Source organism: Oncorhynchus mykiss, unplaced genomic scaffold (assembly GCF_013265735.2).
Source record: "Oncorhynchus mykiss isolate Arlee unplaced genomic scaffold, USDA_OmykA_1.1 un_scaffold_189, whole genome shotgun sequence".
Classification (NCBI taxonomy): Eukaryota; Metazoa; Chordata; class Actinopteri; order Salmoniformes; family Salmonidae; genus Oncorhynchus; species Oncorhynchus mykiss.
Window position 1 is genome coordinate 573,755 of NW_023493675.1, and position 22,778 is coordinate 596,532.

Sequence of the window (22,778 nt, forward strand, 5' to 3'; positions counted from 1 at the left end):
ACTCCCCCCTTCATCTACACTGACTGAGGTGGATTTAAGTAGTGACATCAATAAGGGATCATAGCTTTAGCCTGGATTCACCTAGTCTTTCTAAGTCATGGAAGGAGCAGGTGTTCTTAATGTTTTGTCTACCCAGTGTAAAGCACTACAGATAATCAAGTGCTATTTGCATGTGATGCATTTGTTCTTTTGTTTACAGGACGATTTGTATCTTATAGAGCGTGGCTTTAAGGGAAAAGTATGGTCACATCTAATAAAAACGAATGTGAAAAATGAACAGAGAAAATGTATATTAACACACTACCTATTCATAGAAGTATTTATTCATCATCCACATATTCATATTAAGATCTACGTCTGTGTACAGGAACGTATCATTTGTAAGAAGCAAGAGAAAATGTATCAGTTTATTGTTAAATTACGTTCTTTCTAATACAACGTGTCGTAACTATTGTTTCCAAACTGCATTACCCACTCCAATCAGCAGATGGCGATGGACGTCTTTCAGGTGATGCTTCTTGTGTGACGTATAATGGACTGGACGGGACACTTCTTCAGGAACAACAAAACGGCTTCTCTTTCAACCACCTCGGTAGCTTGCTAGCCAATATAAAACCGATATATTGCCGCTTTACACCGTGTTTGTGTACATTAGCTAATCTCAGTGTTTTAAACGCATTTCTGTTGACTTATCATCTGATGACTTTTAACCTAATGTTCTTGTTAAATTTGAAAACGTGTTAAAGATTGATACTGAGGTTAGCACTAGGCTAGTCGCTAATGCTAACTAGCTAACATCCCTGACCATGAGTTCACTAAACTACTCCTCCCCTGCTAAAGAAGAGGTGGTCTGCTGGACGGAAAAAGAAGCTCTGGGACTGAACATTGTCGTGGAAGATGAGGGTGTTACAGTGAAAGAAGAGGAGTGTGTTACAGTGAAAGAAGAGGAGGCTGTTATAGTGAAAGAAGAGGAGGCTGTTATAGTGAAAGAAGAGGAGGCTGTTATAGTGAAAGAAGAGGAGGCTGTTACAGTGAAAGACGAGATAGCATCCTCTTCCTCTCTAAAAGGTTCTATCTCAGTAAAGGTGAAGGAGGAAGACGTTTTGGGAGTGAAAGAGGAGGATACAGAATATCAGATTAACACTAGTGAGTACTGTCTTAAACAGGGGCACAAACTATGCCGTTGTTTAACTAATGTGGGGTTTTTAAGGGGCATTCTACTGAAGTTCTACACTTTAATAAGTTTCGTACTCTATAAATTGTTAAATGTAAAATCTGCATTTGGTACATATATTTTGGGGACTTAGATTTAGATTTATTGAATTCTCCATGTGGTCTCATCTAATGTAACAGTCTTTTAAAATTCAATATTGGTGCATATTTTCTACTTAAAAGATCAATGGGACGCAAAAGCCAACCAATTTGTGGAACAAACCTTTTACATTTGCATCACAAACAATATTTTCGGAAATCATGATGAAAGTGGCCATTTTAGGTCCTTTTAGACATATTAATGCCTCTTGTAAGACCCTATGATTGCAATAGAAGATCATAAGTTTACAATCGGTTTGATGTTCTCGTCCACACAGGAGAGAGACATGACTATCCTGGATCCTCTGGGGAGCCTCAACAATATCCTGATGCTGACGAGGCAGAGAAGAGTCTCTCCAGATCAGAACACCAGATGGTACAGCTTGGTCTGGTCTAGAATGCAGCTTGGTCTGGTCTAGCATACAGCTTGGTCTGGTCTAGCATACAGCTTGCTCTATCGAGGGCTGGGCTGGGTTTCTGTAAAACACTTTATGACAACAGTGATATCAGCATCCATAAAGATATGTGTCTGTGTCCCCTCTTTATGGTTACCAGGACAACGCTAGCCCCTCCTCCCTCCCGGAGTCCCCGTGTCGAGCCTCTCCCGGTAGCAACTTACTGCTGGGTATGAAGAGGTTGTCTGTGCTGCTGGTGGACTGCAGGAAAACAACGGGGCTGAGTGGAACTGTGGGAGGAGGAGAAGAGAAGAAAGGATCAGATTTGACTCACCGAAGTAAGTGCTGTAGTTTAGTTTGTACAAATATAATAGATCTGCCCACTGGTATCTGTTACCAGGACAACCAGCAGAGTTCTGTTTGTTGACAGGAAGATAGACTGGTATCTGTTACCAGGACAACCAGCAGAGTTCTGTTAGTTGACAGGAAGATAGACTGGTGGATAAGGATGTTATGAATATCATAACACTGAAAAAGGATTCTGCCAATGAAAAGAGAGAGACCAATAGACCATATAAAAAGTTAGCTTTAGACGGAAAGTCTCAAGATGATCTGATGTAAGGTGCAAATTTTACAAAACTTGTCCTAACAACATTATGGATGTGACATTGCCTGTCCCAGTGAACCCCCCCCCCCCCCCCCCCAAGACTTTTGAAGCGGCAGACAAAACTCCAGACACTTCAATTTGTTCTGCATTGCTTCATTAACGTCTGATCTACAGAACGTGTTAAACATGCAAATGTACAGTTGTAGTCGGACGTTTACATACACCTTAGCCAAATACATTTATACTCGGTTTCACAATTCCTGACATTTAATCATAGTAAAATTTCCCTGTTTTAGGTTAGTTCACCATTTTATTTTAAGAATGTGAAATGTCAGAATAATAGTTGAGAGATTTATTTCAGCTTTTATTTCTTTCATCACATTTCCAGTGGGTCAGAAGTTTACATACACTCAATTCGTATTTGGTAGCATTGCCTTTAAATGATTTAACTTGGGTCAAACGTTTCATCTCTAGGAGACCGAACGCGTCTCCTTCCTGAGCGGTATGACAGCTGCGTGGTCCCATGGTGTTTATACTTGCATACTATTGTTTGTACAGATAAACATGGTACCTTCAGGCGTTTGGAAATTGCTCCCAAGGATAAACCAGACTTGTAGAGGTCTACATTTTCTTTTCTGATGTCTTGGCTGATTTCTTTTGATTTTCCCATAATGTCAAGCAAAGAGGCACTGAGTTTGAAGGTAGGCCTTTGAAATACATCCACAGGTACACCTCCAATTGGCTCAATTGATGTCAATTAGCCTATCAGAAGCTTCTAAAGCCATAACATAATAATTTTCGGGAATTTTCCAAGCTGTTTAAAGGCACAGTCAACTTAGTGTATGTAAACTCCTGACCCACTGGAGTTGTGATACAGTGAATTATAAGTGAAATATGACATTTGTGGAGTGGTTGAAAAACTAGTTTTGATGACTTAGTTTTGTTGCTTACAGTTTAGTTTCCTCCACTGTCCCCATACTGGACTCAAACTAGTGATCATCTGCTTCTCATCACATGTGACCGCTCTCCTTGACAATGAACCGATGGAGCGATACAAAAGGTACCAGTTGGACAGCTCCATCTGTGACGTTTCAAGCTGTGGAGTGAGTTTAAAAGGTACCAGTTGGACAGCTCCATCTGTGACGTTTCAAGCTGTGGAGTGAGTTTAAAAGGTACCAGTTGGACAGCTCCATCTGTGACGTTTCAAGCTGTGGAGTGAGTTTAAAAGGTACCAGTTGGACAGCTCCATCTGTGACGTTTCAAGCTGTGGAGTGAGTTTACGGCACGTTCTCACCTCCGTTACACATGTTCAGGTTGACTTTCCCATGGAATCGACCATATACACTACCAGTCAACTACTCATTCAAGGGTTTTTCTTTATTTTTACTATTTTCTACATTGTAGAATAATAGTGAATATATCAAATCTATGAAATAACACTTATGGAATCATAGAGTAACCTAAAAAGTGTTCAACATTAGGCCACACCTGTCAGGTAAATGGATTATCTTGGCAAAGGAGAAATTTGAACTAACAGGGATATAAACACATTTTGCACCGAATTTGAGAGAAATAAGCTTTAGTGCGTATGGAAGAATTCTGGGATATTTCAGCTCATGAAACATGGGACCAACACTTTACATATTTATAGTTTTTGTAACATCTACCCCAAATATTTCATTCTTTTTTACTTTTCCCAAAATATCATGAAATGAATGATAGTTCAAATGTGTGAACGTCTAAATTAGAAATTGGTTTTAACAGGAATGTGTCGAACCCTTTCAACAACGGGGAGATGTTACTGATGTGCTTTGTATCTTCGACGTAAAAACAAGTTTTGGACACAAAATTACTTCTTTAGTTATTTGATGTTTAAGGAAGTGTGTAGGTCACATTCTGTATCATACAGCTATGAAGGTTATATATTTACAACCACCTGCTTGATAGGAATCCAGCGATGTCTGTGTCTTGAGTGTCATAGGACTGTCTAGTGTTTTGTGTTCTGACTAGTAAAACAGAAATACAAATAAGTCTTGTAAACAGTAATTACCAGGATGCTCTACAACATTTGTTTTAAAATCACACAAAAATGGTTTTAAATGATGAAATGTTTGAAAGCTGGCCTCAGGTTATTGAGGGATCTGATTTGGTTTAAAGTTCATAGCGAGGCAGTTTTATCATGTGGAGATTTCATTCTGCTCTGTCTTAAAAATAAACTCTGTCTTTGGCAGGAGGAAAACCAAACTTGGACGAACCAAAGACGTCCAAACCAGCAAGTCAACACCTCTACTCCCAGATTGGAAAGAGTTTTACCAAGTCAGGAAGCCTGAAAATACATGAGGGAATACACACAGGGCAGAAGCCCTTCCTTTGCTCCCAGTGTGGGAAGAGTTTTAAGCGGTTAGACACCCTCAAAGCTCATGAGCGTATACACACAGGGGAGAAGCCTTTCCATTGCTCCCAGTGTGAGAAGAGTTTTAAGCGGTTAGACACCCTCAAAGCTCATGAGCGTATACACACAGGGGAGAAGCCTTACAAATGCTCAGACTGTGGGATGGCATTTTACTCATCACACTCACTTAAAAGTCATATGAGAATTCACACAGGGGAGAAGCCTTTCCACTGCTCTCAGTGTGAGAAGAGTTTTAAGCGGTTAGACACCCTCAAAGCTCATGAGCGTATACACACAGTGGAGAAGCCTTTCCATTGCTCCCAATGTGGGAAAAGTTTTAAGCGGTTACTCACCCTCAAAGCTCATGAGCGTATACACACAGGGGAGAAGCCTTTCCATTGCTCCCAGTGTGGGAAGAGTTTTAAGCGGTTAGACACCCTCAAAGCTCATGAGCGTATACACACAGGGGAGAATCCTTACAAATGCTCAGACTGTGGGAAGATATATTACTCATCACACTCACTTAAAAGTCATATGAGAATTCACACAGGGGAGAAGCCTTACCTCTGCTCCCTATGTGGAAAGAGTTTTAGTCACTTTGGAAACATGAAAGCTCATGAGCGAATACACACAGGGGAGAAGCCTTACCACTGCTCCCAGTGTGGAAAGAGTTTTAACTATTCAGGAAACCTAAAAGAGCACATGAGACTGCACACAGGGGAGAAGCCTTACAAATGCTCAGACTGTGGGAAGACCTATTACTCTTCACAGTCACTTAAAATTCATGTGAGAATCCACACAGGGGAGAAGCCTTACCTCTGCTCCCAGTGTGGAAATAGTTTTAGTCACTTAGGAACCCTGAAAGTTCACCAGCGACTACACACAGGGGAGAAGCCTTACCACTGCTCCCAGTGTGGAAAGAGTTTTGGCCAAGTAGGAACCCTGAAAGCTCATGAGCGAATACACACAGGGGAGAAGCCTTACCACTGCTCCCAGTGTGGAAAGCGTTTTAACCATTCTGGAAAGCTGAAAAAGCACGTGAGAATTCACACAGGAGAGAATAATTACTTCTCCTTGACTTCTTAAAATGCATCAGAGAACATACACAGTGCTCCCAGTGTCTTTAATTGTTGACTGAGAATGTGTTTGCTTGTTTATACCATATGAATTTAAATTGTACGTACAATGTATACTCAAAAATATATTTGTGTGTTTTTATTAGAAAACATGAATTGAATATGGAGTACAGTGGTTCGTCCTTTAAAAGTTGCAGCGTACTGCAGCACAGCTTGCATGGTGCCACAGAATTCTATGGCATGTTATTTACGTGTCAACCACTGTCACCAATAATGCTAGTAAGTGCTAGTTTGACCACCAGAGGGCATCTTTGAGAAGCATTTGATTGCCTTCAATAGTGGCTGTACTAGAGAATTTAAAACTTGTTTTTGTAAGAACAATTTAAATGGGACTGATATCAAGAAATGTTTCTTTATTAATTTGATTAACCTGAACCCAGTTTCGCTAGCGGAACCCCTCGCCAACAGCCAATGAAATTTCAGCCAAATAAAAATCAACAGAAATCTCATAAATCAAATTTCTCAAACATACAAGTGTAAGATATAATTCTCGTTAATCCAGCCACAGTGTCTGATTTAAAAAATGCTTTACAGCGAAAGCTCCACAAACGATTATGTTAGGTCACCACCAACTAACAGAAAAACCCAGCCATTTTTCCAGCCAAAGAGAGGAGCCACAAAAAGCACAAATAGAGATAAAAATGAATCACTAACCTTTGATGATTTTCATCAGATGACAATCATAGGACTTTATGTTACACAATATATGTATGTTTTGATTGATAAAGTTCATATTTATTAAAAAAATCTCATTTTACATTGGCGCGTTACGTTCAGTAGTTCCAACATGCGGTGATTGTGCAGAGAGACACATGAATTCACAGAAATACTCATTATAAATGTTGATGAAAATACAAGTGTTATGCATGGAACTTTAGATACACTTCTTCTTAATGCAACCGCTGTGTCAGATTTCAAAAAAACTTTACGGAAAAAGCATAATCTGAGAACGGCGCTCAGAGCCCAAACCAGCCAGAGAAATATCTGCCATGTTGGGTAGTCAACATTAGTCATAAATAGCATTATAAATATTCACTTACCTTTGATGATCAGTTCCACAATAAATGCTTGTTTTGTTTGTTAATGTCCATCATTTATGTCCATTTATGACCAAATAGCTTATTTTCTTGGGGCGTTTGGTAAACAAATCCAGTCGGACGAAAAGTTCAAAAAGTTATATTACAGGTCGAAGAAACTTGTCAAACTAAGTACAGAATCAATCTTTAGGATGTTTTTATCATAAATGTTCAATAATGTTCCAACCGGAGAATTCCATTGTCTGTAGAAAAGCAATGGAAAGCAAGCTAACTTTGTCATGAACGCGCGTGGTCAGCTCGTGGGACTCAGGCAGACCTCTGACTCATTCCCCTCTCATTCAGCCCCACTTCACAGTAGAAGCATCAAACAAGGTTCTAGAGACTGTTGACATCTAGTGGAAGCAACATGACCAATATCCCACTGTGTATTTGATAGGGGTGAGTTCAAAAACTACACACCTCAGATTTCCCACTTCCTGTTTGGATTTTCTCTCAGGTTTTTGCCTGCCATATGAGTTCTGTTATACTCACAGACATCATTCAAACAGTTTTAGAAACTTCAGAGTGTTTTCTATCCAATACTAATAATAATATGCATATATTAGCATCTGGGACTGAGTAGGAGGCAGTTCACTCTGGGCACTCTATTCACTCTATTCATCCAAAAATGAAAATGCTGCCCCCTATCCCAAGAAGTTCATATTATGGTGTTTATATTACAAAGAAAACTAAAAACCCTCTGGGTTACCGTTAGGATGGAAAATATGGCCCTGTACAACGTGACGGTCTGGAGTAGGCTACAGTACTGGGCTATTTAACTAAAGAATCCCTGTGTCGTGCTGGCACACCGGAGAACGAGGTTCAATTCCCAGACGGGGAGGAAGGAGTAGGCTGTTCTTGTAAATAAGAATTTGTTCTTAACTGACTTGCCTAGTTAAATAAAGGTTACACTAAGAACATAAAATTTCTACACCATAATTGTATAATTGTAGTCTAACCAATACCCAAACGGAGAAAACAATCTAATTAATTTATCAAGACCAGTCCCCATGCTTGTCTCAGAGCAGCGCGAAACAGTGCTAAAATAGTTGGAGGCTTTTGCTTCAAATCCTATTGGTTCTAATCCTATTGCTTCTAGCTTCAATATGCTCTTTAAATAAATAAGACCTACACCACTTTAAACAGCACATTACTCAACACTAGTGAGACTCATGACACCTACAGTAAATTGAAAAATATGACCTGACTCTCCGCCAATAATTACATATAGAAGATTCTAAATTAAAACCAAAAGCCGCCGCATTGGTCTCCCAGTGACGGCCGGCGCGGGTATCGAACCTGCATCAGAGAGGTGTTGGTGAAGGTATATTGTCCTGATAATAGCACATAATGGGCTATTAAAATACTGTACGTGGTGTCCAGGTCAGGATAACCAAAATATTTATTTATTAAAGACTATCAGAAAGAATGTTGATACTTATTTATTTTGATCCAAAGCCATGGATGAGTGAGTCACTCAGCTATATGTAGGTGGCGGCTATATGACTGTGCCATCAACTTGATAGGATATAACGATATTTTGGAGGTTATTTTGTTTTCAAAAAACGAAAGTGAGTGATTGTAATCTGAATAAAGGCCAAAATAATATTTATAAAGGCCAAAACATGTATTTCTGTTTTTAGAGGGAGAGAAACGCTGGGCCAGTTGTGCTCCGCCCTGTGGGACTCCCAATCACAGTCAGATGTGATACATAACAATACTTTTTGCTGTATTATTTGTTTGGTCTTTTCTGGTGGATTAAACTGAAATTTCAACCAATCACGGCCGGTTGTGATACAGCCAACCTAACTAAGAAATACATTTGATGATAGAAGTCTCCCCCTATCCTCCTTCTAGGCAAGTCTATTGTCCAGCTTCTTGCTAATAGCCATAATGGCGCTGTACGACATGACCGTGTGTGTTTTGAAAGAGTGTTTTCCAGTTAGCAACAATTTGTTTACCTTCATTAGACAACTTTGTTCCAATATTTATGTCATTCATTGATATTTATTGCCATAGTAGTTCGTTATGGATCCATAACTAAATAAACATCTGCATTTTGAAAGAGGATTTGTATCATTATTAAAGAAAGCATAAAGATGTTGATGAAGATATACTGTACTGCTGTTTTGAGTTAGAAATGTAACACAAGAGTACTTAAGCATTGCAGGTAGGGGGATGTTCACACCTACAGGAGCCGGGATATAAAGAGTCTATTGTCCTACTAATCGGGCTACAAGTGTTTGAAAACCTGTTTTGAAAATGCCACCACTACTGTAATTTTCATTTTTTATTTTACCTTTATTTAACTAGGCAAGTCGGTTAAGAACAAATTCTTATTTTCAATGACGGCCTAGGAACAGTGGGTTAACTGCCTGTTCAGGGGCAGAACGACAGATTCAGATTGTCGACCTTGTCAGCTCGGGGGTTTGAACTTGCAACCTTCCAGTTACTAGTCCAACGCTCTAACCTACCCTGCCGCTCCAGCATCTTGTTTACATTCTTTATTTTAACCACGTCACATATCGTTTGTAGCTTCCTTTCCAATTGCTTTTAGAGTTTGGGATTTACAAATGTGCACTTTTCATATCATTTTTTGTTAAATCCAGTTCGAATTTAAGTATAACTTTTGACTGACGCCTTTAATGAGAGGTCTACTGCTTTAATATTGAATAATATCTGCCCTCCGAATTAATATCTAAGGGGCATTTTTCACACCATTATTAGTTACATTGTTTTAGTTTGAACGTGCAGACAGGCTCTAAGAACAGCGGGAGCGTTTCCCTAGTCAGCGCCATTATGAATGCAATGCCCCTTAAAGTGTTGCTCTGTGCTACCCAGTGGAGTGGGGTGGGGTGTGGTGGGGGTCCAACCCCCTTCCTCCTTCTCCCTTTCCCATACGGTGTTACAGTGAAAGACAAGAAAGAACCTTTCAGAATGGAAGAGGTGGCTGTTATCGTGAAAGAACCTTTTAGAGAGGAAGAGGATGCTGTCTCAATAAAAGTGAAGGAGGAAGATGTTTTGGGAGTGCAAGAGGAGGATACAGAATATCAGATTAACACCAGTGAGTACTGTCTTAAACAAGGGCACAAACTGTTGTTGAACTAATGTGGGGTTTTAAAGGGGCATTCTACTGAAGTTCTACACTTGAATATGTTGTTCAGTACTGTATAAATTGTTTAATTGTCAATCTGTCGTTGGTACATACATTAGATTTTTTGGATGCCTACAAATCTGGATCCCTACAAATCAGCAGGACCAGACAATCTGGACCCTGTCTTTCTAAATATTATCTGCCGAAAGTGTTCCAATCCCTATTACCAGCCTGTTCAACCTCTCTTTCGTATCGTCTGAGATCCCCAAAGATTTGAAAGCTGCTGTGGTCAACCCCCTCTTCAAAGGGGGAGACACTCTAGACCCAAACTGTTATAGACCTATATCCATCCTGCCCAACATTTCTAAAATCTTCAAAAGCCAAGTTAACAAACGATCACCGACCAGTTCGAATCCCATCGTACCTTCTCCACTATGCAATCTGGTTTCCGAGCTGGTCATGGGTGCACCTCAGCCACGCTCCAGGTCCTAAACGATATAATATCCGCCATCGATAAAAGACAGTACTGTGCAGCCGTCTTCATCGACCTGGCCAAGGCTATCGACTCTGTCAATCACCGCATTTTTATCGGCAGACTCAATAGCCTTGGCTTCTCAAATGACTTCCTCGCCTGGTTCACCAACTGCTTCTCAGATAGAGTTCAGTGTGTCAAATCGGAGGGCCTGTTGTCCGGACCTTTGGCAGTCTCTATGGGGGTGCCACAGGGTTCAATTCTCGGGACGACTCTTTTCTCTGTATATATCAATGTCGCCCTATTGCTGCTGGTGACTCTCTGATCCCCCTCTACTCTGACGACACCATTCTGTATACATCTGGCCCTTCTTTGGACACTGTGTTAACAAATCTCCAAACGAGCTTCAATGCCATACAACACTCCTTCCGTGACCTCCAACTGCTTTTAAATGCTAGTAAAACTAAATGCATGCTCTTCAACCGATTGCTGCCCGCACCCGCCTGCCAGACTAGCATCACTACTCTGGACGGTTCTGACCTAGAATATGTGGACAACTACAAATACCCAGGTGTTTGGTTAGACTGTAAACTCTCCTTCCAGACTCACATTAAGCATCTCCAATCCAAAATTACATCTAGAATCGGCTTCCGATTTCGCAAGAAAGCCTCCTTCACTCATGCTGCCAAACATACCCTCGCAAAACTGACTATCCTACCGGTCGTTGACTTTGGCAATGTCATTTACAAAATAGCCTCCAACACCCTACTAAGCAACCTGGATGTTGTCTATCACAGTGCCATCCGTTTTGTCACCAAAGCCCCATATACTACCCTACATATTTGTCGCCAAACCCACTGGCTCCAGGTCATCTATATGCCTTTGCTAGGTAAAGCCCAGCCTTATCTCAGCTCACTGGTCACCAAAGCAACACCCACCCATAGCACACGCTCCAGCAGGTATATTTCACTGGTAATTCCCAAAGCCAACACTTCCTTTGGCTGCCTTTCCTTCCAGTTCTCTGCTGCCAATTTGTTTATGTGTAACTCTGTGTTGTTGTTTTTGTCGCACTGCTTTGCTTTATCTTGGCCAGGACGCAGTTGTAAATTAAAACTTGTTCTCAATTAGCCTTCCTGGTTAAAAATAGTTAGTTAGTTCCTGGTTAAATATAGTTAGTTAGTTCCTGGTTAAATATAGTTAGTTAGTTCCTGGTTAAAAAAAGGTTAAATAAATACAAATAAAAAAATACCTTCATGAGGTTCTATAGCAGCAAGGATCTGACACCTCCAGAGGGCTTGATGGCTCAATCCACCAGAGGTCTGGCTACAACATATACATTGTTTAAAGGCATCTCTGTTCAAGAGATCTGTAATGATGCATGTTGTGGTGATGAACCTTCATGAGGTTCTACTGACTGGACATCACTACACATACGGTGAGTAGAGTGGGGACCTCTGAGCGATGGTCCTGTCTAGACTTGGCACCGTAAAGTATATGAGCTCTATGGTAGTTGGTAGTTGACTAGGTTACCTTTCACACATGGAAGACAAACGTACTTAGATGTGAAGACGGGAGAGACTATGGCCCTATATAGGAAGTGGAGTCATCTGCTATTAGCTGTTGCTTGACAGATGTTGTTTGATTGGATCTCCCTAGACTCCGCCCCTAACGAGGCTTATAATATCATAGAACAGGGGTTATGTTAGGTAACCTTAAGTTACATGTCCTACTATGCTAATGTCTCTGTATTAAATTGCCCATAACTTTAACACTAGCAGAGATCCTGGAACTAATATACCCATAAAGTAGATTATATTCAACAATATATATAAAAAATGGAAACATTTATATTTTCAATATTTATATTTTCTATATTAATAAATGAATGTAAGAAATGTATGAATGAAATCAAAATACAAGTGAAAAGCTTACAGTGAAATACTTACTTACAAGCCCTTAATTAACCAACAATGCAGTTTTAAGAAAAATAAGTGTTATGTATAAAAATACAAATAATTAATATTAAAGAGCAGCAGTAAAATAACAGTAGCGAGGCTGTAGACAGGTATTACCAGTACAGAGTCAATGTGGAGGGTATATACAGGTATTACCAGTACAGAGTCAATGTGGAGGCTATATACAGGTATTACCAGCACAGAGTCAATGTGGAGGCTGTATACAGGAGGTACCAGTACAGAGTCAATGTGGAGGCTGTAGACAGGTATTACCAGTACAGAGTCAATGTGGAGGCTGTAGACAGGTATTACCGGTACAGAGTCAATGTGGAGGCTGTAGACAGGTATTACCAGTACAGAGTCAATGTGGAGGCTGTAGACAGGTATTACCAGTACAGAGTCAATGTGGAGGCTATATACAGGAGGTACCGGAACAGAGTCAATGTGGAGGCTATATACAGGAGGTACCAGTACAGAGTCAATGTGGAGGCTATATACAGGAGGTACCGGAACAGAGTCAATGTGGAGGCTATATACAGGAGGTACCAGTACAGAGTCAATGTGGAGGCTATATACAGGAGGTACCGGAACAGAGTCAATGTGGAGGCTATATACAGGAGGTACCGGTACAGAGTCAATGTGGAGGCTATATACAGGAGGTACCGGAACAGAGTCGATGTGGAGGGTATATACAGGAGGTACCGGAAAAGAGTCAATGTGGAGGGTATATACAGGAGGTACCGGAACAGAGTCAATGTGGAGGGTATATACAGGAGGTACCGGAACAGAGTCAATGTGCGGGGACACAGGTAAGTCGAGGAAAAATACTACTCCTATTACAGATCCAAGTGGTAAAGATTCATATGACATCCATTGTTGAAGGACTGTAGCATCCATTTTAGGACCACTATTGTTTTCACTATATATTTTACCTCTTGGGGATGTTATTCGAAAACATAATGTTAACTTTCACTGCTATGCGGATGACACACAGCTGTACATTTCAATGAAACATGGTGAAGCCCCAAAATTGCCCTTGCTAGAAGAATGTGTTTCAGACATAAGGAAGTGGATGGCTGCAAACTTTCTACTTTTAAACTCGGACAAAACAGAGATGCTTGTTCTAGGTCCCAAGAAACAAAGAGATCTTCTGTTGAATCTGACAATTAATCTTAATGGTTGTACAGTCGTCTCAAATAAAACTGTGAAGGACCTCGGCGTTACTCTGGACCCTGATCTCTCTTTTGAAGAACATATCAAGACCATTTCAAGGACAGCTTTTTTCCATCTACGTAACATTGCAAAAATCAGAAACTTTCTGTCCAAAAGTGATGCAGAAAAATTAATCCATGCTTTTGTCACTTCTAGGTTAGACTACTGCAATGCTCTACTTTCCGGCTACCCGGATAAAGCACTAAATAAACTTCAGTTAGTGCTAAATACGGCTGCTAGAATCCTGACTAGAACCAAAAAATTTGATCATATTACTCCAGTGCTAGCCTCTCTACACTGGCTTCCTGTCAAAGCAAGGGCTGATTTCAAGGTTTTACTGCTAACCTACAAAGCATTACATGGGCTTGCTCCTACCTATCTCTCTGATTTGGTCTTGCCGTACATACCTACACGTACGCTACGGTCACAAGACGCAGGCCTCCTAATTGTCCCCAGAATTTCTACGCAAACAGCTGGAGGCAGGGCTTTCTCCTATAGAGCTCCATTTTTATGGAACTGTCTGCCTACCCATGTCAGAGACGCAAACTCGGTCTCAACCTTTAAGTCTCTACTGAAGACTCATCTCTTCAGTGGGTCATATGATTGAGTGTAGTCTGGCCCAGGAGTGGGAAGGTGAACGGAAAGGCTCTGGAGCAACGAACCGCCCTTGCTGTCTCTGCCTGGCCGGTTCCCCTCTTTCCACTGGGATTCTCTGCCTCTAACCCTATTACAGGGGCTGAGTCACTGGCTTACTGGGGCTCTCTCATGCTGTCCCTGGAGGGGGTGCGTCACCTGAGTGGGTTGATTCACTGATGTGGTCATCCTGTCTGGGTTGGCGCCCCCCCCCCCCCCCCCCCCCCTCCTGCCATGGCGGAGGTCTTTGTGGGCTATACTCAGCCTTGTCTCCGGATGGTAAGTTGGTGGTTGAAGATATCCCTCTAGTGGTGTGGGGGCTGTGCTTTGGCAAAGTGGGTGGGGTTATATCCTTCCTGTTTGGCCCTGTCCGGGGGTGTCCTCGGATGGGGCCACAGTGTCTCCTGACACCTCCTGTCTCAGCCTCCAGTATTTATGCTGCAGTAGTTTATGTGTCGGGGGGCTAGGGTCAGTTTGTTATATCTGGAGTACTTCTCCTGTCCTATTCGGTGTCCTGTGTGAATTTAAGTGTGCGTTCTCTAATTCTCTCTTTCTCTCTCGGAGGACCTGAGCCCTAGGACCATGCCCCAGAAATACCTGACATGATGACTCCTTGCTGTCCCCAGTCCACCTGACTGTGCTGCTGCTCCAGTTTCAACTGTTCTGCCTTATTATTATTCGACCATGCTGGTCATTTATGAACATTTGAACATCTTGACCATGTTCTGTTATAATCTCCACCCGGCACAGCCAGAAGAGGACTGGCCACCCCACATAGCCTGGTTCCTCTCTAGGTTTCTTCCTAGGTTTTGGCCTTTCTAGGGAGTTTTTCCTAGCCACCGTGCTTCTACACCTGCATTGCTTGCTGTTTGGGGTTTTAGGCTGGGTTTCTGTACAGCACTTTGAGATATCAGCTGATGTACGAAGGGCTATATAAATAAATTTGATTTGATTTGATTTAGCATCTAATGATGAAACATGTAGCATCTCCACAGAGGAGCTCTGTCATGATTGTAGCAGGTTTACTAACGCGTTACTTATATTAGCTGTGTTGACTATGACGTTACTTTAGCTAATATGGTGACAACGATGTAGGCTGTGTGTAGCAGATATGAAATGGTTTGGTTTGGAAAGGTTTTAACTCCTGGTCACCTACAGCTGATGTGTTGTGCATTGACGTCCACAAGCGAAGGGAAAAGGTGAGCGAATTGATGTGCGAGGAAATACAACGTGGCACTTGTGAAAGTGAACTGTGTTTACGCATCATCAGGGGTGAATTCATTCAGACGATTCTGTTGCATGTGATGCATTTGCTCTATTGTTTACAGTATGATTTGTATCGTATAGAGCGTGGCTTTAAGGGAAAAGTATGGTCACATCTAATAAAAACGAATGTGAAAAATGAACAGAGTATTAACACAAATGTGTTTTAACACACTACCTATTCGTAGAAGTATTTATTTATTATCCACATATTCATATTAAGCTTCTACGTCTGTGTACAGGAAAGTATCATTTGTAAGACGTAAGAGAAAATATATCAGTTTATTGTTAAATTATGATGACGCTCTTTCCAACACAAAAAGTGTAGTACCTATTGTTTCCAAACTGCGTTACCCACTCCAGCCAGCAGATAGCGATGCGATGTGCGTCTTTCAGGTGATGCTTCTTGATGACGTATAATGGACTGGACGGGACGCTTCTTCAAGAACAACAAGGCGCAAACTCTTTCAACCACCTAGGTAGCTTGCTAGACAACATAAAACTGAAAGATTGATTCTTTAGACCATGTTATTGTACATTAGCTAATCTCAGTGTTTTAGACAAATTTCGGTTGACGTATCTACTGGTGAACTTTAACCTAATGTGCTTGTTCAATTTGCAAACTTGTTAAAGATTGATACTGAGGTTAGCACTAGGCTAGTCGCTAATGCTAGCTAGCTAGCTAGCTAACATCCCTGACCATGAGCTCACTGAACTACTCCTCCCTTGCTAATGAAGAGGTCTGTTTTACGGAGAAAGAATCTTTCAGAATGAAAAAGGAGGAAGAGGAGGCTGTTATAGTGAAAGAAGAGAAAGAACCTTTCAGAGAGGAAGAGGATGCTATCTTAATAAACGTGAAGGATGAAGACGTTTTGAGAGTGAAAAAGGAGGAGACAGAAGATCCGATTGACACCAGTGAGTACGGTCTTAAAAACAGGGACACAAACTATGCAGTTGTTGAACTAATGTGGGGGTTTTAATGGGCATTCTTACTGTAGGAATTGTTAAATGGTCGATCTGCCATTGGTTCATATACTTTTGGGACTTTTCAATTAGATGTATTGAATTCTCCATGTGGTCGACATTAAAGTTCCCCTCATCTAGTATAACAGTCTTTTAAAATTCAATATTGGTGCGTATGTTCTACTTAAAATATAAAAAAGGCACCCATTTTGTGGAACAACCCTTTTACATTTGCATCACAAATATTTTTTTATGAAATCAAGATGAAAGTGGGCATTTTAGGCTCTTTTTAGACATATTCATGCCTCTTGTAAGACTCTGTGATTGCAATAGAAGATCATAAGTTTACCATCTGTTTGATGTTCTCGTTCACACAGGAGAGAGACATGACTATGGTGGATCCTCTGCGGAGCCTCAACAACATCCTGATGCTGACGAGGCAGAGAAGAGTCTCTCCAGATCAGAACACCAGATGGTACAGCTTGGTCTGGTCTAGCATACAGCTTGCTTTATCGGCTTGGGCTGGGTTTCTGTAGAGCACTTTATGACAACAGCGACATCAGCATCCATAATGATGTGTATCTGTGTCCCCTCTTTATGGTTACTAGGACAACGCTAGCCCTTCCAGCCTCCCGGAGTCCATGTGTCGTGCCTCTCCCAGTCGCACCTTACTGCTGGGTATGAAGAGGTTGTCTGTGCTGCTGGTGGACTTCAGGAAAACAACGGGGCTGAGTGGAACTGTGAGGGGAGGAGAAGAGATGAAAGGATCAGATTTGACTCATCAAAGTAAGTGCTGTAGTTTAGTTTGAACAAATACAACAGATCTGCCCATAGGTATCTGTTACCAGGACAACCAGCAGAGTTCTGTTAGTTGACAGGAAGATAGACTGGTGGATATGGATGTTATGAATATCATAACACTGAAGAAGTATTCTGCCAATGAAAAGAGAGAAACCAATTGACCATATAAAACCTTGATGAAAGTTAGCTTTAGAGAGAGAATTTCAAGATGATCCAATGTAAGGTGCTTGTTTTACAAAAACTTATCCTTAAAACATTATGGATATTACATTGCCTGTCCCAGTCAACCCCCCTATCTTTACAAGACTGTTGAACAGGCAAACTAAACTCTAGACACTGTTAATTAATTAACTAATACCGAGGAAAGCTGTGATCAGGTTTATAGGGAAGGACATTCAATAAACACAGCACTTGAAAATGACTGATTGGCTGAGAGAAATTGATGACGATAAAAATATTGTTTGGGCTGTTTTGTTAGACTTCAGTGCGGCTTTTGACATTATCGATCGTAGTCTGCTGCTGAAAAAACGTATGGCTTTACACCCCCTGCTATACTACAAAAAAGCTAACCTTTATTTAACTAGGCAAGTCGGTTAAGAACAAATTCTTATTTTCAATGACGACCTAGGACTGCCTTGTTCAGGGGTAGAACGACAGAGTTTTACCTTGTCAACTCGGGGATTCGGTCCAGCAATCTCTCGGTTACTGGCCTTCCGCTCTAACCACTAGGCTACCTGCTGCCCCAGAGCTACCTGTCTAACAGAACACAAAGAGTGTTCTTTAATGGAAGCCTGTACAACAAAATCAAGGTAGAATCAGGAATTCCCCAGGGCAGCTGTTTGGCACCTACCTTTTTCAATCTTTACCAACGACATGCCAACGACATTTGAGTAAAGCCAGTGTGTGTCTGTATGCGGATGACTCAACACTGTACACGTCAGCTACCACGGAAACTGAAATGACTGCAACACTTACAAAGAGCTGCAGTGAGTTTCAGAATGGGTGTCAAGGAATAAGTTAGTCCTAAATATTTCAGATTACCTTAAATTACATGGCCTACTATGCTAATTCTGTAGCGGTGTTGTTAGAGGGGGATTAAGATAAAGTTTTGTTGGTGCGCCAGGCAGGTATTAACCCTAGTTATTAAAGTTAGTTGAATATAATCCCTGTAGTGCTGTCCTGAAACAGCTGCAAAACGTGACTAGTGACGTTGTGTGTGTTTTGTGTGACAAAACTGCATATTTGAGAGTGGCCTTTTATTTTCCCCGGCACAAGGTGCACCTGTGTAATAATCAAGGAGTTCAATCAGCTTCTTGATATGCCACACCTGTCAGGTGGATGGATTATCTTGGCAGAGAATAAATGTTAACTAACTAATGTTAACTAACAGGGATGTAAAAAATTATTGTAGTTACTATCAGTTTTAGGAACATCTTTCCAAATATTTCACTTTATTTTTTACTTTACCCAAAATATGACATCAGCGATAGTCAAAATGTTGAAAACCTGTGAACGTCTAAATAATAAATTGGGCCATTTTTAACAGCAGGCGTCGAAACCTTTCAACAACGGGGAGATTTTACTGATGTGCTTTGTGTCTTCGACGTAAAAACACGTTTTGGACTTCCACTTAAAATGACTTATTTACTTATGTTATGTTTAAGGAAGTGTGTACAGTCGTGGCCAAAAGTTTTGAGAATGACACAAATGTTAATTTTCACAAAGTCTGCTGCCTCAGTTTGTATGATGGTAATTTGCATATACTCCAGAATGTTATGAAGAGTGTTCAGATGAATTGCAATTAATTACACTGATACTGCTGAGGACTAGTGCAAAGTCATTTTCTCTGATGAATCCCCTTTCCGAATGTTTGGGGCATCCGGAAAAAAGCTTGTCCGGAGAAGACAAGGTGAGCGCTACCATAAGTCCTGTGTCATGCCTACAGTAAAGCATCCTGAGACCATTCATGTGTGGGGTTGCTTCTCAGCCAAGGGTGTTGGCTCACTCACAATGTTGCCTAAGAACACAGCCATGAATAAAGAATGGTACCAACACATCCTCCGAGAGCAACTTCTCCCAACCATCCAGGAACAGTTCGGTGACGAACAATGCCTTTTCCAGCATGATGGAGCACCTTGCCATAAGGCAAAAGTGATAACTAAGTGGCTCGGGTAACAAAACATCAGTATTTTGGGTCCATGGCCAGGAAACTCCCCAGACCTTAATCCCATTGAGAACTTGTGGTCAATCATCAAGAGGTGGGTGGACAAACAAAAACCCACAAATTCTGACAAAATCCAAGCATTGATTATGCAAGAATGGGCTGCCGTCAGTCAGGATGTGGCCCAGAAGTTAATTGACAGCATGCCAGGGCGGATTGCAGAGGTCTTGAAAAAGAAGGGTCAACACTGCAAATATTGACACTGCATCAACTTAATGTCATTGTAAATAAAAACCTTTTGACACTTATGAAATGCTTGTAATTTTACTTCAGCATTCCATAGTAACATCTGACTAAAATATCTAAAGACACTGAAGCAGCAAACTTTGTGGAAATTAATATTTTTAATTCTCAAAACTTTTGGCCACGACTGTAGGTCGCATTCTGTATCATACAGCTATTAAAGTTATATATTTAGAACTACCTGCTCGATTGGAATCCAGTGACGTCTGTGTCTTGAGTGTCCGAGAACTATTTAGTTTTTTGTGTTCTGACGAAAACAGAATGAATAAATAAGTAGTGTAAACATTGTCAGTAATTACCAGGAAACTCTACAACATTTGTTTTAAAATCACACTGAGATTGTTAAAACTGGCCTTAGGTTATTGAGGGATCTGATTAGGATTTACCCTCGTAGCAAGGCCGTTTCATATGTGGAGGTTTCATTCGGGTCTCTATTTTAAAAAACACACTGTCTTTGGCAGGAGAAAGACCAGACTCAGAGGAACCAGAGCCAGGGACGTACAAACCAGCAAGAAGACACCAGTGTTCCCACTGTGGAAAGGGTTATAACCACTTAAATGAGCTTAAACGACACGAGAGAATACACACAGGGGAGAAGCCTTACCACTGTTCCCAGTGTGGAAAGGGTTTTAACGATTTGGGGAAGCTGGAACGACACGAGAGAATACACAGAGGGGAGAAGCCTTACCACTGCTCCCAGTGTGGAAAGGGTTGTAACGATTTGGGGAAGCTGAAACGACACGAGAGAATACACACGGGTGAAAAGCCTTACCACTGCTCCCACTGTGGAAAGCGTTTTAACGATTTGGGCAAGGTGAAACGACATGAGAGAATACACACAGGGGAGAAGCCTTACCATTGCTCCCACTGTGGAAAGTGTTTCAACCAGTTAGGGACCCTGAAACAGCACAAGGTAATACACACAGGGGAGAATCGTTACCACTGCTCCCAGTGTGGAAAGGGTTTTAACGATTTGGGGAAGCTGAAACGACATGAGAGAATACACACAGGGGAGAAGCCTTACCATTGCTCGCAATGTGAAAAGATGTATAGCGAGAAAGGACACCTGAAAGCCCATGAGAAAATTCACACAGGGGAGAAGCCTTACCAATGCTCCCAGTGTGGAAAGTGTTTCACCTGGGCAGGGTATCTGAAAAAACACGAAAGAATACACACAGGGGAGAAGCCTTACCACTGCTCCCAGTGTGGCAAGTGTTTCAACGGGGCAGGGGATCTGAAAAAACACGAAAGAATACATACAGGAGAGAAGCCTTACCACTGCTCCCGCTGTGTCAAGTGTTTTAACCAGTTAGGGGCCCTGAAACAGCACGAGAGAATACACACAGGGGAGAAGCCTTACCACTGCTCCCAGTGTGGCAAGTGTTTTAACCAGTTAGGGACCCTGAAACAGCACAAGATAATACACACAGGGGAGATGCATTACCACTCCTCCCAGGATGCAAAGCTTTTGCCCATTTAGGAAGCCTGAAATAACATGAGACACAGAGAAGGCTTTACAGAAGATTAGATTTTGGGAAAACATATTACTCATAACAATCACTTAAACGTCATTAGAGAATCCACACAGGAGAGAGAAATTACTTCTCTTAGCATGTATATTGATATTTCACATCTCATTGACTCACAACTCATCAGAGAACATACACAGTGCTCCCATTGTCTTATATTGTTGCCTATAATGTGTTGACCTGTTTTTACCATATGAAATTGCTTCTTCCAATTATTGATAAACATGTACCTGTTAAGAAACTGACTGTTAAATATGTAAAGGCTCCATGGATTGATGAGGAATTTAAAAACTATGTTTGAAAGAGTTGGGGCAAAAGGAGTGGCTAATAAGTCTGGCTGCACATCTGGCCGGCTGTTTTATGTACTGCAAATTGAGAAATTATGTGACCAAACTCAACAAAAATAATAAACTCATTAAGAAGCCAAGATCAATGATATAAAGAATGATGGAAAAAAACATCATGAAAGAAAAGCAGTGCAAGTATTGAATGTTGTAAAGTTAGTGTGGGAGAGGTGGAACAATTGGTATCGATCAATAATGACAAACCTCCTGGCATTGACAACAGATGGAAAGCTACTGAGGACAGTAGCTGACTCTATAGCCACTCCTATCTGTCATATTTTTAACATGAGCCTAGAGGAAAGTCTTTGTTTTCAGGCCTGGAGGGAAGCCAAATTAATCCACTACCTAGTCATGTAAGACTGGAAGTAAGACTGGAACATAGTATCAACAAGAACTCTTAGTTCCCTTTATCCATCTGTTACCTAAAATATAGTTTTAACACACAGACATCTGACTTTGTACAGTTGACCTTTTCATGCACTTGCAAGGTGTCTACCACTGATTATTTATCTCAAGCTAAAGCAAAACATGAATCATTGTACTTTTGTCATCACAGGTGTTCCTATAATGTACAGATATCATCACAGTTCTTACAAGTCAAATGACACACATCTCTGACACACACACTTATCCCACCAGACATGCCACCGGGGGTCTTTTCACAGTTCACAAGATTCCAGAACAAATTCAAGAAAGCGTACAGTATTATATAGGGCCCTTATTGCATGGAACTTCCTTCCATCTCATATTGCTCAAATATATAGCAAACCTGGTTTAAAAAAAACAGATAAAGCAACACCTCTCCCCTATTTGACCTAGATAGTTTGTGTATATGCATTGATATGGAGGCTACGTGTGCCTTTTGCAAAATGTATGTAGTTCTGTCCTTGAGCTGTTCTTGTCTATTGATGTTCTGTATTATTGTCACGCCATAGAGGTTTTTATTCTCTATTTTGGTTGGGCCAGGGTGTGACTCGGTTGGGAATTCCAGTTTATTTATTTCTATGTTTTCTATTTCTTTGTTTTTTTGGCCAGTGTGGTTCCCAATCGGAGGCAGCTGTCTATCGTTGTCTCTAGTTGGGAATCATACTTAGGCAGCCTTTTTCCACCTGTGTTTTTTGGGTAGTTGTT

At 41.1% G+C, this 22,778-nt stretch overlaps 1 protein-coding gene across 1 annotated transcript; it reads left to right on the forward strand.

The window, feature by feature from the left end:
• The first annotated feature begins 1,464 nt into the window (after positions 1–1,464).
• LOC110513809 (zinc finger protein 271-like) lies at positions 1,465–21,586 on the forward strand. Its single transcript, XM_036972683.1, has 6 exons — positions 1,465–1,687; positions 1,867–2,044; positions 4,545–5,785; positions 16,931–16,984; positions 17,118–17,295; positions 20,236–21,586. Exons 1-6 carry the CDS (start codon positions 1,685–1,687, stop codon positions 21,252–21,254), a joined length of 2,673 nt encoding a protein of 890 aa, XP_036828578.1. The 5' UTR covers positions 1,465–1,684; the 3' UTR covers positions 21,255–21,586.
• The last annotated feature ends 1,192 nt before the right edge of the window (positions 21,587–22,778 follow it).

What these genes read in the sequence shown, in the direction of transcription:
- LOC110513809 (XM_036972683.1), top strand. An exon ending in ATAATTACTTCTCCTTGACT is followed by an intron (nt 5,786 to 16,930) that starts TCTTAAAATGCA and finishes GAGCCTCAACAA; the next exon opens with CATCCTGATGCTGACGAGGC. An exon ending in CCAGATCAGAACACCAGATG is followed by an intron (nt 16,985 to 17,117) that starts GTACAGCTTGGT and finishes TATGGTTACTAG; the next exon opens with GACAACGCTAGCCCTTCCAG.